Source organism: Archocentrus centrarchus, chromosome 15, assembly GCF_007364275.1.
Source record: "Archocentrus centrarchus isolate MPI-CPG fArcCen1 chromosome 15, fArcCen1, whole genome shotgun sequence".
Lineage (NCBI taxonomy): Eukaryota > Metazoa > Chordata > Actinopteri > Cichliformes > Cichlidae > Archocentrus > Archocentrus centrarchus.
The window spans coordinates 2536548-2549607 of NC_044360.1; the positions used below are offsets into that span (position 1 = coordinate 2536548).

General features: G+C 41.5%; 1 protein-coding gene across 1 annotated transcript; it reads left to right on the plus strand.

Moving 5' to 3' along the window:
• The first annotated feature begins 3264 nt into the window (after window positions 1-3264).
• LOC115793323 (ankyrin repeat domain-containing protein 1) lies at window positions 3265-12050 on the plus strand. The gene is given in 11 exon segments (XM_030748251.1): window positions 3265-3349; window positions 4925-5099; window positions 6298-6483; window positions 8034-8162; window positions 8579-8686; window positions 8816-8914; window positions 9056-9158; window positions 9373-9465; window positions 9990-10010; window positions 10013-10088; window positions 11381-12050. Coding segments are annotated over 10 exon segments (933 nt in total). The 5' UTR covers window positions 3265-3349; window positions 4925-5072; the 3' UTR covers window positions 11472-12050.
• The last annotated feature ends 1010 nt before the right edge of the window (window positions 12051-13060 follow it).

Consider the following 13060-nt stretch of genomic DNA (forward strand, 5'->3'; position numbering starts at 1 on the left):
TGTTAATTATGGAGTTCCACAGGGTTCTGTGCTAGGACCAATTTTATTTACATTATACATGCTTCCCTTAGGCAGTATTATTAGAAAGCACTGCATCAATTTTCATTGTTATGCAGATGATACTCAGCTTTACCTATCAATGAAGCCAGATGACACACATCAATTAGTTAAACTGCAGGAATGTCTTAAAGATATTAAGGCCTGGATGACCTCTAATTTCCTGCTTCTAAATTCAGATAAAACTGAAATTCTTGTTCTCTGCCCCACAAATCTTAGAAACATGGTGTCAAACCAGATACTTACTCTGGATGGCATTACTTTGGCCTCCAGTAACACTGTGAGAAATCTTGGAGTCATTTTTGACCAGGATATGTCCTTCAATGCACATATTAAACAAATATGTAGGACCGCTTTTTTGCATTTGTGCAATATTTCTAAAATTAGAAACATCCTTTCTCAGAGTGATGCTGAAAAGCTCATTCATGCATTTATTACTTCTAGGGTGGACTATTGTAATTCATTATTATCAGGCTGTCCTAAAAGCTTCCTGAAAAGCCTTCAGCTGATCCAAAATGCTGCAGCTAGAGTACTGACAGAGACTAGAAAGAGAGAGCATATTTCTCCCATATTGGCTTCTCTTCATTGGCTCCCTGTTAAATCTAGAATAGAATTTAAAATTCTTCTCCTCACATACAAGGTCTTGAATAATCAGGCACCATCTTATCTCAAAGACCTCATAGTACCATATCACCCCAACAGAGCACTTCGCTCTCAGACTGCTGGCTTACTTGTGGTTCCTCGGATACTTAAGAGTAGAATGGGAGGCAGAGCCTTCAGCTTTCAGGCGCCTCTTCTGTGGAACCAGCTCCCAGTTTGGATTCGGGAGACAGACACCCTCTCTATTTTTAAGATTAGGCTTAAAACTTTCCTTTATGATAAAGCTTATAGTTAGGGCTGGATCAGGTGACCCTGAACCATCCCTTAGTTATGCTGCTATAGGCCTAGTCTGCTGGGGGGTTCACATAATGCACTGTTTCTCATTCACCTTATTTACTTTGTTTATACTCCACTCTGCATTTAATCATTAATTGATATTAATCTCTGGCTCTCTTCCACAGCATGTCTTTCTCTCCCCTCAGCCCAACCGGTCGCGGCAGATGACCCCCCCTCCCTGAGCCTGGTTCTGCTGGAGGTTTCTTCCTGTTAAAAGGGAGTTTTTCCTTTCCACTGTCAACAAGTGCTGCTCATAGGGGGTCGTTTTGACTGTTGGGTTTTCTCTGTATTATTGTAGGGTCTTTACCCACAATACAAAGCACCTTGAGGCAACTGTTTGTTGTGATTTGGCGCTATATAAATAAAATTGAATTGAATTGAACTGAACCTTGATCCCATTTAGCAGGCTGCTGGTACATAACAGTCTCACTTCACGAGAGGATCGGTTCTTTAGGTTTGTTGCATTTGAAACTTGGCTGCTGATCCATAGACAACTTTGACTCCACCAGAACTCAGCGGAAGCTTGGTCAGCTTCTGGTCAGCTTCTGGTCAGCTTCTGGTCAGCCTTAGCTGGTTAGCCCATCCTGCTCTTCAATCAGGAGTGGGAGCTTTGACCAACCTTAACTTAACACTGAATGTATGACTTAAAGTTCACACTGCAGAGTTTGAAAATGATATATAGATGCAATATTCCCTGATGAGCATTATCCAATTCACAGAACACCTCAGCTGTGATGTTTTTACTGCTTTCATTGCTGTTCCAGGAGCTGCTTATCCAGCATTCATCTTCTGCTCTTTATCCTTTCACTCACCCGGCCTCTCTGCACCACAGCAACACACTGCAATTCTGTCTGTAATCTGTAGGTGGTGCGTAGTAACTGTGAAGGTCTCCATTCAAAACAATTTCCCCCTATTGCCGTCTATTTCAGTCACAAGGTCAGTTTCAGAAATAGCCTGCAGCTATGATTTCCACTTTCAGAGGAACTGAGTGACAGCACAGTTTGATGTGAAAGGTCTAAAGAAGAGCCAGAAGAAATGCGGCTCTCTTATTGTTTGTCTTTCTAACTTTCACATTAATACTTGATGATATACAGTACCAGTTTATCAAAATGTGGTCCCAAAAATCCCACACATGCCTGCTAATTTATGCTGATTATCAACAGAGAAATATGATTTCAGAATTTTACCCACCAGGACTGAAACACAGAGCAAGTCACAATATTTATCACATAATTTCATTAAAAATTCTCCAAAAAGCGCCAACATCACAAACGCGGTTCAGTGACTCGCGGAGGCCGAGCAACACCTACCAGCTGCAGCCAGAGGTGGAGGAATGATTGTGTGCAGCGTGGAGCAAGAGAAAAACTTGTAGCTATAATTCATATTTGAAGCTCAGATGGTTATTTGATTATTTTTCTTTGTTTACAGGCTGCGTTCAGCTGGTCTGTCTGAGGTTCACTGTAACACCTACAAGCTGTTATTAAAGGGTCAGATTTAACGAGCCTAACGAAGTAACACGAGGACCGCGGCCGCTGAGCTAACCCCGTGATTTTATTTTAGGGAAAATAACCTAGTACACATTTGCTGATAATATTGATCTAATGAAGCGCAAATTTATTCATGTAACATTCAGCCAGATCTCTCTTTCTGACCCCACCAGTGGGGCCCACCCTGCAGTTTGAGACCCAATGATCTACTTTAGAGTGACCATGAATACCACAGCTCTCACTGTACCAGTCCAACACAGTGCATCACTGCAATCTTCACCACGGCACTGCAGATCATCCCGTTTATCCTGCACTAAATTGCACTAAACTGCCAGCATTTTCATAACATTTTCATAACACAACATGTTTAAAATTCAGTTTGTTTTTCACAACATGAAAAAACCAGATTACTTCAGCAACACATCTATAAATCCACTGTCTGATGAACAAATCTAGAATCAGGTTGTTGCATGAAAGCTTTACATTTCTAAATTATCAAATGTCACTCACTGAGCAGCTCTTACCTCTGAAAACAATCTCACCTTCCTTTCTCACATCTTTCTCCATCTCTGACTCAACTTTATTCCATCTTTATGTCTTTATTTTCCAGAAACACTGCAAGGAAACAGTTTGCGTGCTTGCTGATCTTTTCTCAGCCGTCTGAAGTAGAACATTTGAAATTTCCTGCCACTTCAATCAAAGTCACTCCGTTTACTCTTCCTCCCAGTTGACGGCTGTTTGCTTAAAGTCTGTGACCTAAAGTCCATCGACATCGACACCCTGACCGCATCACGAGGAGGGAAAATGAGAGTGCAGACAGGACTGTGGGACGACATTACTCTCTAGCTTGTTGGGCCGCAACTCAGAAAGTAATGTTTTATAAATACAAGTTTTTCAGGCAGAAAAATGAACTCATTTTCTATTATTATGTCTTAAACTGTAAAATTAACAATGGTGAAGAAACAAACAAACAAAACAACGAATACAAGCACGTTTTACACAGACAAATTATTCTGTATGTTTTTAAAGTTTATATTCAAGATTATATTTAACTAAACTTTTTATTTAGACTTAAAAGAAAATGACAGTACTGTTGTTGTTGTTGTTGTTGTTGTTGTCATGGAGAATCTGTCCAGAGACAGGCTGTAAATATGATTTTTAATGCCTTCAAGTGACTCAACTCAGGTTTGAGTTTAAACAGTTTTGCTCTAAACTCATAATGAGGAGAACATTATGTCTGCTCATTATGAGCACGTTAATGTTAATGCGTATTTAACTTCAGTGTCAGGGTGACTTCATGTCTGCAATCTTCTTCTGCAGAAATTAAAATATAAGAACTAAAAGGAAACGAGGCGCCCAGAAATCTGAAAGAGGCTGTGAGGATCATCATCGTGATCATCGGGTTTCAATAACCCGATGATCTGGTTTCTAGTTTCATGCGTTGCTCCTCGTGACATCTTCATTTTCTGGCTCCTGTTTGGTCGACTGTGACCTCGTGCTGCACATGAGGTGACATCACTGCTGCAGTATGTACTGTACATTGCTGTGACATGTGTAATATGCAGCTTGATCACATTTACCAGCAAGTCAAAGAACACCTGATATGATGTCACCCGTCTGTCTGTTGACCTTTGACTTCGGTGTATGATTGGCTGTGCCACAGTGAGAAGATGTTTTTGAAAGTGTGACTATTTATTCCCCATCCACCAAGAACCTCGCAGTGATGTCGCTGCATTTCTGTGACCACATGACCAAAAAGATACTGCCAGAGACGGTCTGCGATCGGGAGGATGAATCACTCAGCATGTTTAATAGTTAAAAAAAAAAAGAAAAGAAAGATAAACAGAAAAATACCTTTAAATCTTCATGTAACTGTTTAATGAGCTCTGCAGAAGTTAAAGAACACTGAAGATTTACATTTTAGCTCCACTGATTGGACGGTTTAGGACACTCAGAGTCAGACGATTTTAATAAGGGCTAATGTGGGAAAGGTGGACAGCACACAGGCAGGAAGTGAAGGAAGGTATCAACACAAATTAGGAATAATAGCCCCAAATAAGGAAAATTCAATAAGAAAGAAATGATGACTGCACTGCTTATGTTCTTTTTAAAAAATATCTGTCTTCATGTTTACAGCGATGTGACTGCTTTATAGAGCAACAGAAATATGCAAATGAATTGGAAACAAATAAATATCAACAGCATGTTGAACAAGACTCAGCATCAACATTTGATGCAGAGTAACTCATCAAATCTCATCTCCGTCTTTGCACGGTGACAGACATGCCAGCAAACTGGGCAGGACTTGGGGTGGGACGGGCTGAGTATGGAAATGAGGAGAGGATGGGAGGGGTGGGGGGGCACTGCTGGTAGCTCTGTGAATGCCACATGAGGACAGTGATGTAACTTGACCTCAGTGACAGGGCCCATATTTTTTTCTGCAGAGGTTTAACAGAGCTATATAAGAGGCCGAGCATCCAGCAGCAGGCTCCAGAGACAGACTGACTGACCGAGCATCGGTGCAGAGGACCGTGGACTTAAATCTGCCTCCAGGTACCCACAGCACTGTGAAACCACCGCTCAGGGAGAAGAATGGGACTGCTCAGCGTCGAGGAACTGGTAAGATCTGCTGACGAGTGCGAATGTGATCGATGAGAAAGTGAAGCAGCGAGAAAATGTGCAGCTGCTAAATCACAGCTGTAAACTTCATATGAAAATTAGAAATTAATCTTTTTAAAATTATATAGCCATAGCCATATCTTTAAAAATCAAAATGATAATTGTTTAAAGTCTTAATTAGTCTTAAAATTAAGTTCTTCACATTCTAAAATAACTGAATTAAAAACAAGTTATAGAAGAATGTATAGAAATAAACAGTGCGAGTATTTATTGTTGCACACAGTGAGACACAACAAATAACACAACACATTAATATTAAAAAATCTCTTTAGGACAGACAAACAGTCCCTGTGGATCGAGGCGACTGTTGCTCTGATTTGGTGCTGTATCAATAAAAGTGAACTAAATCACTGAGTCCACCAAGACTGATCTCACTAAAAGTTACTGTGTAATAACCTGCCTTTCTTTTAATACAGAGAAGTACAAGTAAACATTCATATTTAATCAGCGGTTCAGTTACAAATCAGAAAAAGAAGATTTAAGTGTCGTTACAGGAACACGTCTTATTACATGTGTATTACAGTCAAAAGCACAATTTTTGGACCTCAACAACCCATTTTACTCTTAATGAATGGAGCAGTGTGTGTGTGTGTGTGTGTGTGTGTGTGTGTGTGTGTGTGTGTGTGTGAGTGTGAGTTTAGCTGTTAAAACAGTTCAATATGATCTGAACTGTCTGGTTGCCCAAAGCTCAGCTTCCTTTACCTCTAAACTCTATAAATCACAGGTTTTTTAGCCTCACTCACTGATTACGCCTCACTGTCCGAGGTAAGAACATAGTTTTAAAGCAGTGAGTTAAATCAGGACCAGAGGAGCTGTTTTCACCTTTGTCTTTGTTGCAGTTTAGCGTCTCTTTGTTTCGTGTTACAAGATGTGTAAATGATTACATGACTGGGACAGTTGTAGCTCCTTAAAGAGCTGAGTGAGTGAGTGTGTGTTAATGCGTCGACACTGCGGTGTGTTTACATTCCCGTGTTCTCAGCAGGACTTGGCTGTGCTGACTTTGACTCTGCAGCAGCAAAACCAAAGCTCAGTGCAAAGGGCTTCGCTCAGAGTTCAGCCTTTCAGCTGCTGGATACGAGGAATCCAAGGCTCACCGACTGTCCGGCTTGTGACATCTCCACCTCTCTTTCTCCTTCAGGTGACTGGTAAGAGGTCAGAGGGCATAGAGGCAGACGACTTTCAGGGAGGCGTGTACGAGGCAGCCGTCAATCAGGAGAAGCAGGATGACCGCAGATCCCGCAGGGAGCTGGGCGTCAGCGGGCGTCTGTCGGAGGAGAGCGACAGTGGAGGCGAACAGGAGGAAGTCAGCGTGGCAGCTCTCAATGTAAGAACAGCTGCTGCAGTGCAGACGGGTTACACTGTGGAAGCATTGCACTGCATGCAAACATGTCGATATAATTATGTAACACTCTTGGGAAATGATAACCAGGGGATAGATTTTTTTTTTCTCCTAAAATTCATTAAAATATGACTTTATTCAACTTCATATTATTGGAAGAAAACTTACTCATAAAAATCAGTTTTTGAGATGGAGCAAAAAAAGTGTATAATATGTATTTTTATTTCACTGATCAGGCTGACTGTGGAACGTTATAGTAAACGTGAACTGCAGACGATGAAGCTTCAGGTCAGGTGTGCAGGTGAAGTGGAAGGTGACATAAAATAAAAATATGAGCACCTTAAAATGATTAGTTACAATTAATCATGTGCTTGATACATTTGAAGCATTTGTGAAAATATATTTACAAACATTTTGTCCTGTCTGGCCTTAAATAAAACAAAATTCTACTGCAAATTTTCCTTATTATTTGGATGAATATTGGATAATTAGAAGAAAATTAACTAGAAGAAAATGCAGCCTTTAAATGATCACATAATGAAGAAGAACGTGAGGAAATGATGTCATCTTTAATCTCACCTGAATCGCTAAAGGAAAGTATTTCCTTCATTTCTTCATGAAAACGTTAAACTGTCCTTTTTCCACAAGAACCTGCTTCAAACTCGACTCTGCTCACAGCTCAGGTGGCTTCAGTTTAATGGTGACAGATTCGTACCTGTGAGAATGGAAATGATCAGCATAAGCAGGAAAAACAGGCAGTGACACATTAAAATAGTAACAACAATAACTGCAGCAGTATTAGAGGCAGCAGGAGTGTCTCATTGTGCGCTGTCACACATCCTCTCTCCCTTTGTTTCCTCGGGCAGCTGCTCTTTAAGGTTGTGTTTACATTCAGCTTTTTGCTTCTTGCTGCAGTGGAGAGAATTACAGGTGCAGAATTATGTAATAAGCAAGACTGACGTCACACAGACTGTTTAAATCCAGTAAATGATCTCATGCAGGGACAAAGGTGAAGGAATTCTGAGGGATCCAGTTGGCTTTCTCCCCATCTGTGCTGCCACCTGGTGGCATCGAGGAGTATAACAACCTGCTCCCATCCACATTCTGTTTGTTGGTGCATGAAAGTTAAATACAGACGACAACAACAACAAAAAAAAACATTAAAAAAGACATTGTTATTGATATGCAGATTTAAGCACCATGTTCTGTTTATTTATTTTTCAATGAAATATTTAATGTAACAGATTCTTATTAATCAGGCACTTTGTAACCTTCATAAATAAGACGAGAGCTCAGTCTCAGGTTTTACTCAGTGGCATTAAAGACTGATTAAATCAGATTTTTCTTTTAAAACCAAATGTTCTGCTCATAAATAAAAGTAATTTACAGTATGCACATTATAAATATTAATAATAGAAAGGACATAATGAATTTCACTGGATTATCATTCTGTGAATAACTGGAGCTGCTTTTAAAGAAGATGTTTCAGTGCTGCGTGGTGACGTCCTCGGTCTGCTCCCTGTCCTGTCAGACAGATAAAAAGCGGCAGACTGAAGCTGGAGACGGTGGACGACCTGTTTCAACATCCTGCAAGCTGAGGAAGAAACGGAGAGAGAGGAAGACCTCCGGTCCACAAGAAGGAGCAGCCAGAGCCTGAGACCGTGGTAACAGTTTAGGCCGACTTTTGACTTCCTGAATTTGCTTTGATTTCCTATTTGGAACTCATATTATCAGCAATATTATACACTTTAATGACAGCAGATATTTGAAGGAAAGGCAGCTCAGTGTAATGAAATCTGGCATTCACAGACTGGAACTGGACTGAAATTAATGACACTTAAGAAGTTAATATTAGTGAAACTTCTACAGCATTAAGTTGGTTGCTCATTCTCTCCAATCATGTAAGGTATAAATACATATTCTATTGGATTGAATGCACAATAAATGCATTCATGAGAGTCTGTTGCCTTTTTAAGCAGCACACAGCTGAAAAAAAAGCCTCTCTTATGGCATGCTCCGAGGTGTACTGCTCTTTTCTTCTGTATTTTTTAATTAAAGTTCCCTTGCACACATCTTCCAGCCAGAGATGGTGGATGAGCAGCTGTTCCTGACAGCAGCCATGGAGAACAAACTGCCTGTGGTGGAGAAGTACCTGTCTGATGGAGGAAACCCTGATGCAAGCGACAACGTGAGTGTCCCACAGCGATGTCTGCCTGCAGCAGCTCACAATCTCAAGAATAAGCATGTTGATGTAATGCTATTTATTTATTTTAAAAGAGCTTAGACTGCACGATAATCTATGCTGTCTAACATCCAGTTCCAGAGAACAGCTCTGCACAAAGCTTCTTTCAAAGGTCACGTAGAGGTCATGAAAAGACTTCTGGAGGCTGGAGCAGTCATGGAGAAAAAAGACAAGGTGAGCAAGTTTTAAAAAGCCACGCCTTCTCCTTTCCCTCGTTTATGTTCCCTACACACACAGAATCACTGTGTGTGTGTGTGGTTGTTGTGTGTGTGTGTGTGTGTGTGTGTGTGTGTGTGTGTGTGGTGTGTGTTTCAGCTGGAGGCCACAGCAGTCCACTGGGACTGCAGAGGAGGCAGCCTGCCGGCCTTGCAGCTCCTCCTGGACCGAGGAGCTAAGTTCACCTCCAGAGACAAGGTTTGTCCAAAGCTGCGAGTTCTTATTTTGAAAATTACTTTTGCCCCACCTAGTGGTGGCTGAGAGCACGCACCTCACAGCACTCTCCCAGGGAAAACATAAAAGTATTTTCACAAAATGCTGGCACAGTTTAGACCTTTAATGTTTTGGTGACATTTAATATTAGATATTTTCTTCTATTAATATGGAAATCCCCCCCCCCTCCCCCAGCTGCACAGCACTCCCTCTCCACGTTGCTGTGAGGACAGGACACTGCGAGTGTGCTGAGCACCTCATTCACTGTGGAGCAGACCTGAACGCCAAAGACAGAGTAAGGACTAAACAAAGCAGCAACAGCAGGGACGTCTCTGTGGCTGCATGCATCCTTTATATACAGTCTACAATTAGGACATGAAGGTAATGCAGCCTCAGGTGATACTACAAGTGATCCTGCAGGTGATCCTGCAGGTGATCCTACAGGGGGGCTGAGTCAGCAGCAGTAAAATGTGATGCAACCAACACCAATACATGCGAGGTTTGGACTTACAGTAACAGAGATAATTATTTGGGCAACCTGCAGTAAACAGCTTGTCATGTGTTTGGACCTGAAGTTTAGTGCCGTATTTTTGCAATATACAGAACGAGTTTGGTTTGTTGCTCAGCTGCTGAGATCTTTTTCCCTCTGTGGTTTATTTCTCCCTGAATTTGGGCCAATTAATAATTAAATCACCTGAGTCCTGATACCTGTGATCCATGATTACATAAGCTAAGATAATGATGACAGCCTATAAAAACTTCCCTCCAGTCTCAGGTTCTTTCTTTAGCTGAGATGTCGGTTTTCCCCCTGGCTGTAGGAACGGAGACACACCCATGCACGATGCGTGAGAATAAACCGATTCAAGATGATCAAACTGTTGATGATGTACGGGCCAGTCTTCATACAAAGACTGTGTGAGTACACAGCAGCTCCTCTGGAGATTCACAACACTTAATATATACCTAGAGAAGTACTTAATTACAAGAGACAGTCTTAAATTAGTGTTTAAACATTAGAACAAAGCTCATCTATGTATCATAATTAAAAGTACATCTTTGGAAAGATTAAAACTGAAGCATAGAGAGACCATGAACAGCAAAGAGGACAAACAAAAAAAAAAAAAGTCAATGAGACATAAATAACAAACAAGGAGTGAAAAGAGGGAAGAGGAACACTTCAGTGCATCATGGGAAGCCCCCAGCAGGATGAGCCTCTAGCAGCGTAACTAAGGGATGGTTCCGGGTCACCTGATCCAGCTCCTAAATTTAAAAGTCTGTTCCTGACCCGACTGGGAACCTGGTTCCACGAAGAAGGGCCTGAAAGCTGAAGGCTCTGCCTCCCATTTAGTTTAGAAACTCTAAAAACAGCCGATAAGCCTGCAGTCTGAGAGCGAAGTGCTCTGCTGCAATAAAACGGATAATTTGAGGTCTTTAAGTTACGTTGGGATCTGATTATTCAGGACTCTGCACCATCCATGCTGAAGCTGATGTGCTGCAGGGTAATGTGACTGAGGGTCACAGTCACCTGATTCTTATTAAATTATAACTGGGTTTGGGAGACAAGCATCAAAAGAAAGTAGCTTTTCTATCTGCAGTTAATACTTCATGTATGGTCCTGTTCTGGAAGCCCTATGCTCTTTAATCTGCAGACATGGAAACCCTGAAGCAAACAGTAAGATCTGAGCCCATTAGAGAGCAGTCATCAGTGACAGCAGACACGACTAGTCAGACAGAGCCTGAACGGCAGAGGCGGGATGCAGAGCAACTTCATATGAGAAACAACTATAGGCAGATAAATAGCATCAGCAGGGCAATTACCTGCAGTGGCTGGCCCTGAGATCAGCTGATCTACCTGTGTTGCAGGCTCAGCTCAGCCTTGAAGCCTACATGAACTAACTTGATGGAACTTTACTCGTGTCAAGTGCCTCAAAATTGCACTCAAATACCTTCATTTAGTCTTATGTGTGTAGTTAAAGCAGACAAATGTGTGCAAACTCCCCAGAATGGTACTGTTTCAATTCCCAGTGTTGAATACACCTCAGGTTTTCTTAAAAAATAGGAAGGACTTTAGGTCATGGCCTTGAGAACAGCTCTAAGAACTGTTCCTTCACCACACGTAACCCAGTCAGGGTGAGCCATCTGCAGGGAAAACAACACTCCACTTTTCCAGTTTTCATTGACGTTTTCCTGTGTTTGTTTTTCCCCGTGCAGGATGGAAAACTCCGATGAGACATTGTATTCATGGCAGAAGTGGAGCCAAAGCCTCCTGTGCAACTTCAGCGAGGAGAAGCCCGATCAGTAGAAGCCGAGTCAGTCCAGTAAAGTCAAACTGAAACGGAGCCGCGGGATCTCGTGACCACGCTGAGGTCCATGAAGGGCAAAGTCCACTTTATCCAGAGAAGCTTTCCGAAGTGTGGACGCTGTTTTCCAGTCTCACGCGCTAACTCACAGACATTACGTTCCTCAGGAAATTGGGTGACAGGTGTTACCTTGTACCTGTATCTCCTCCTAGTTCAGGGATTTAATTTGGAACAGTTGAGGCAGATTCACCTTTGACCTGCTGAGTTTTTTCAGGATTCATTTTCCTCATATGATATGAGTGCATGACGTGTATGGTCACATTGGAGACCAGAGTGAAGGAACCTTTGATCAAAAATGTGAAATGTAATCAGGATGATGTCGTTATTAGCTCTGATAGATTCACTGATATTGCTGGACAATGTCTCGGAGGACAGTACAGAGATGTGCTTTTCCTTTCCTGTGTTCTTACTTTAAGCTGAGTTAAAGTCTAGCATCGGAAGGTGACTTGTTTATTGATTAATGGCATTTCAGTATCAGACTTCATTAACTTTGTTCTGTCTGCCCAACAATCCACTTAACAGCTGAGTGACTGATTATGTGGCAGTTGGTTTATTGATTTTTTTAATGGTCAGAGTACTAACTAAATATGTACAGTATAGTTAAATTTATTAGCATATTAGCAAAAAGCAGTGAGTAGATTCAATGTAAAACTTAGATTGTTTAATAAAAATGTGCAGCTCAGTAAGATGATCCAAGTTCTTTGGTCTTCTGTGTTTTGACTAGATGAGACGGGATGAAGTAGGTTTTTGAGTCAGGTTGATGAAGCGTTCTCCACCTTATTTTTATTTCTGTTTAACTCGGTAATCTGTGTCTGGACGTGGGTTTGAAACGTGGACGTCGGTGCTGCACCCGCTGGTTCATGGAGGACATTTAAAAGCTGTGACTTCAGCTGTTTGGCCTTGGCCATCTCGGGTGTTTGAAAGCGCTAACTCTTCTTGTTACAGATAAATGTAACTATAGCATCAAAATGAACATCCTGTTGTATTTTCCTTTGAAACTAAGAACTGAAAATCGTCGCCCCCCTGCTGGCCATTAAGATGAATGCACGTTTGAGGCACTTTCACACCTGATAGCTTTACACACAATTTTCCTTTCCATATAATAGATATTACTGTAAAATCGGCTACATCAGACCTGTTCTCCCAGCACATGCTTTAGATCAGTGTCCAAAGTGCTCCTCTTTGGAGCCTCTGCTGCTTTGACGTGCTGAGCATGCTTGCTCCTCCTCGGTCTGAATGCAGCCCCCTCGAAGGTAAATTTAGATAAATCATGTTGTTCCTGCTATCAGACCCCAAAGCTCTGATTTAGAGTGTGTTTTCTCTAGAAGAGTTCAGCTTGTGGTTTAAATGAGTCATCCCAAGCATCCTCGGCCATCGGCTGCAGATCCCATTATTTGTTCTGCTGCAGGGGTAATGATTAATTTCTGATTTCAGCTGTTTCTGCACATACACACGAGCGTGAGAGAGAAGGAGTCACTGTTGGTTAAGAGGAAGTTTTTATGTTACAAAATATTAAGATGGATATAATATT